The sequence below is a fragment of the Helianthus annuus genome, chromosome 4 (genome assembly GCF_002127325.2).
Source record: "Helianthus annuus cultivar XRQ/B chromosome 4, HanXRQr2.0-SUNRISE, whole genome shotgun sequence".
NCBI lineage: Eukaryota > Viridiplantae > Streptophyta > Magnoliopsida > Asterales > Asteraceae > Helianthus > Helianthus annuus.
Window position 1 is genome coordinate 173,857,150 of NC_035436.2, and position 4,126 is coordinate 173,861,275.

General features: G+C 35.7%; 1 protein-coding gene across 1 annotated transcript; it reads right to left on the reverse strand.

Moving 5' to 3' along the window:
- Nucleotides 1-598: 598 nt before the first annotated feature.
- Nucleotides 599-3,805, reverse strand: LOC110937072 (60S ribosomal protein L18-3). The gene is made up of 5 exons (XM_022179482.2): nt 3,671-3,805; nt 3,494-3,583; nt 3,268-3,396; nt 2,809-2,991; nt 599-951 (listed from the first exon to the last, which is right to left on the reverse strand). Exons 1-5 carry the CDS (start codon nt 3,671-3,673, stop codon nt 793-795), a joined length of 564 nt encoding a protein of 187 aa, XP_022035174.1. The 5' UTR covers nt 3,674-3,805; the 3' UTR covers nt 599-792.
- Nucleotides 3,806-4,126: the final 321 nt, after the last annotated feature.

The following is a 4,126-nucleotide window of genomic DNA, read 5'->3' on the forward strand; positions in this document are numbered from 1 at the left end:
AATTAAAGTCATGTCATTGTTTTACTTTTTTTTAAACTGTTGTAGTGTTTTATTTTAATTTGTTGACTCCGTGTAATTTTTATTCGTGTCAGGCGACTGTCTGACACACGCTCATTTGTCCTGAGAAATTACAAATTTTCCATCTTTTTTAGCAAAAATATGATAATGGTTGATTCGATGTAATTTTTTTGAGATCGTGTTATGAGTAATATGTGCAAGTAAGTACACGTTATGAGAGAAAAAAAAAACGGCTTGATGCCCCGCAATGCGGGCGGGGCAAACACTAGTATACTACAAAATAAAACACGAAGAGAGTATCTTTAAAATCTTATGATATTTTCGTTAAAAGTGGAAAAAAGTTCTAAAAAATGGTCGGCACATGACCAGGTCGTGCTCAAGAAGGGGTCAAACCAATATAATAGAATCTTTTGGAAAACAACCCATGTTCATGATATATCGAACTCAACCGGGTCAATCACTTTTTGCATAGGGAAGTGACATATTCACGTTTTATGTTTGCTGCTTACACAATTGTTCTTTAATGCTGTCTGGTTCATTTTGGAATGTTTTGCTTTTTAAAAATAAAAATAAAATCATAGAACTATTTAAATCCGTATTTTTTGCTCAAACACATGCACTTCCAAACACCACCATCCAAAAATCTAAATGGAAATGTTAAAAACATTCAAAACACCAAACAACAGTAGCAAAAAACATGCCTAAAACATTTTAAGAAAAAATTGAAAGTATATAATTTGAGACAAATAGAAGGGGCCCCACCTCAGTAACAAGTTAGTTTCTGAAGCCTCTGCTGTTTCTTCGTCCTCTAGCCTTCTCGAACTTCCTTCCCTTGGATCGGACGTAGGGTTTAGTGTGACTGTGTGGAACACCAGGAGCTGGTCCGAAGTGCTTCACTGCCTCACGAGAGTTCTTTGGACCTCTTAACAGAACCTGCAAACATTTACCATGTTCAATGCTAACATTCTGTTTATGAATAAGGATGTGTAAAATGTAAGAATAATGCTTGATGTAAGCTAATTTGTTTGAAATCATCAATCCTTGCATTTGTGGCACACCCAACTCGTTTTAGGTAACAAAATATGTTCTGAATTCTAAAACACAATCATAACCAAACAACTAAACCAATTTAAGTAACCAAAAGTTCAGTTATGGCTTCTCTATACCATATTTGTGTGGCTGTAACCAAAATATCCAAACAGTTGTATGCGTGTGTCTATACAGCCTTCCTTCCTGATTTTAGATGATAACATATGGACCTAGTCTGGGCTTTTAATTGTGGCCAATTGGGTTTTAATCCACAAAGAATAAGATAACTTACAGCACCTGGACTGCAAAAAAATTGTATTTCTTTAAGCATGTGGCTGTGCGTATTGGTTGTAGTTATCTATATCCTTGGCGTTTTGCTTTGTACTTTAAGACTCAAACTTACCTTGCATAGAAGGTACAAAGCTAACTTTATTAAACCCAAAACTAAAAACCTTAAATTGCGTTCAAAAATTTAATAAAAACTATTAACAAATTTGTCTAGCGCTAGGTAGTCAAAGAAGCTAAGCACATTCTAGGCGCAAAGCGTAAAGCTTGAGCCTAGACGCAAAGCACTTAAGATAAGTGTGGCTTTTTAGGGCTAGGTTAGACTGTTTTAGGTTAGTTACATGCCATCTCTGAATGTTCCAGAACTTTAGTTGTTCAGACAGTATTTTTGACCGAAATTTTCAAACCTGGCAAGGATCTCGCTGAAAGCTCGCAGAAGCGCCTTGGTGGCCGAAAGGAGGTTTGCCTGCGCTAAGCCTCACCCGGGTTTCTACATAGGTCTAGTTCAATAACAATGGGCTTTGTTGAAATGAACAAAAAACTGGGCCAATATAATGTTTAACAGACATCGATTGGTTATAGTTCTCTGTTAACTAAAAGAAGCCACGCAATTTTTTTTGAAAGCCTATTTATTGGCAGTTATCCATTTTTTACAGATTACAATTACAGATATTTATCTTTTTTTTGGAAATCATATCTCAATCAAATCTTATATATATTTGAATTTTAAAAATGTTTAAGATATCTTATCTTTTTATTCAATAATGATGAACAAACGTTCATAATCTTATGCTCTTTTTTGGCCGGCAAATTACTACAGGTATAGGATTCTGCAGTATATTCAACAATTCATATGTATTTATCATTTATATTTTGATTCATATTCACAGGTTAATAGGTTATGGCTTCTCAATTTGAAAAAAGTGTCTTTAGTACATCATATTATTTTTCTATGTTTTTATTTGCTTGCGCTTTTTTTTCTAGTCCCGCGCTTTTTTGCGCTTCTCACCTAGGCGACAAGCGAAGCCTATGCGCCTAGAGTGCGCCTAGCGCATTTGATAACTATGGATACAGCAAATCAGTAAAAACCGTATTATGTTCATAAGCTTCCTGGCTCATAAAACACAATGAATCCTAAATAAAAAGAAGAAACAGCATCTAGAAGTAATCTTATAAAAGCACAAAAGCAAATGTAAAAGACCAGTAGACATTTTATAACTTTAAGACATCATACCAATCCCCTGCCTAAAACTGCTGCAAGCCAGACTAAGTGATTTTTCTCAACTACATAGGTACGCTTTTGTTGCATGCAACAATAGAAAATCTCATATCGTTAATGCAAATTGTACTAAAACAAAAGAAGATCAGCTAAAAACATGCATCACAATTCACAAACTAAAACTTGTTCACATATGCTATCGATATCTGCTGAATCTACTACGAATATATATATATATCTAAAAGAAAACAACATACCGTGTTCTGTCCAAGTGGAGCTCTAAGAGCCAGCTGATCAAACGTCAAACATTCTCCACCAGCCTTCTCAATCCTTGCCCTAGCAGTCTCTGTAAACCTAAGGGCAGTAACCTTGATACAAGGAATCTCATGAACCCGTACATCATCTGTTACCGTGCCAACAACCACAGCAATCTTGTCTTCCTATATTAACAAACATCCACATAAACTTAATAACGAAACCTGCATATTTCTCATTGTATTTAATTCTAAGACTTACAACATTATGTGAAACTTGTAACAAATAATTGAACATAAAACATGTAACCTATGATGCAGTTAATGCGGTAAAATGGCCGATATTTGAGATATAGGTTATCTCGGTGAGATCTCGGTAATTTTAATATAATGCAGAATTTATATACATTGCAATTTAACACTAATAATTCGGTGACTTTGCTGCATAGCATGTAACAATACCTTGGCAGACATGTAACGAATCAAACGAGAAAGAGAAATCGGAGGCTTGTTGACTTTGCTCATGAAGAGCCTCTTAAGAATGACAGCATTGAAATTGCTTCCTGTTCTTCTAACTAAAAAACGATAAAGCTGTACAAAGGTAGAAACAACATACGCATAAGAAATTGAATTGAAATTGAAGAATGAATAAAAATGGTATTGAATGACGGTTTATGTATATATATACCTTGACGAGAAGCTTGAGGTAGATATCATCGGATCTAGGGGCGGTTCGTTTGGTCCGCTTGCTCTTTCCACCTGCAACTAGATCTATACCCTGGATAATGAACAGAATAGTGAGTTAAGATGTAATAATAGTAAAAGATGATGACGTGGAGGCTAGGGTTCGAGTGAATGACGATACCATGGTGACGGCGGGTGCTGCAAAAAGAAACGGTGTCCAAAGGGAAGGAGAGGGAGGCTAGGGTTTATGAACACAACGGCGAATTTGCACGTGTTTGTAAATATAACACGGTGGGCTGGTTTTGGGCCCTTTCAAAAACTGGATATTGCATATTTGCATGAGGTTCGTTTTAGGCCCATCTGTAAGTGGTCTCAATTTTGCAATGCTTTACACTTTGACATCTGGAAGGTGTTTAGGGTGGGCCATCGTAAAGAGCCCATACTAGTGGGTTGTTTTCTCGATTAAGATTTAAGAATCATAGATAGAGTGACATATATAAAAAAATCATAAGTTTAGTAGTATTTTAAGGGGTTGGGCTGGCTGCACATATATGTGGATTTCGAGTATAAAAACCTTAATTACGGGTATAGAATTGGAATTGGTTTCGGTTTATTTTCTGATGATTTCGGTTTTGCA

Excerpts from the sequence above, each read along its gene's own strand:
- LOC110937072 (XM_022179482.2), bottom strand. Across the intron at positions 3,397-3,493 it reads ACCTCAAGCTTCTCGTCAAG|CTTTATCGTTTTTTAGTTAG; the intron begins GTATATATATAC and ends ACCTTTGTACAG. Across the intron at positions 952-2,808 it reads CTCCACTTGGACAGAACACG|GTTCTGTTAAGAGGTCCAAA; the intron begins GTATGTTGTTTT and ends AAATGTTTGCAG.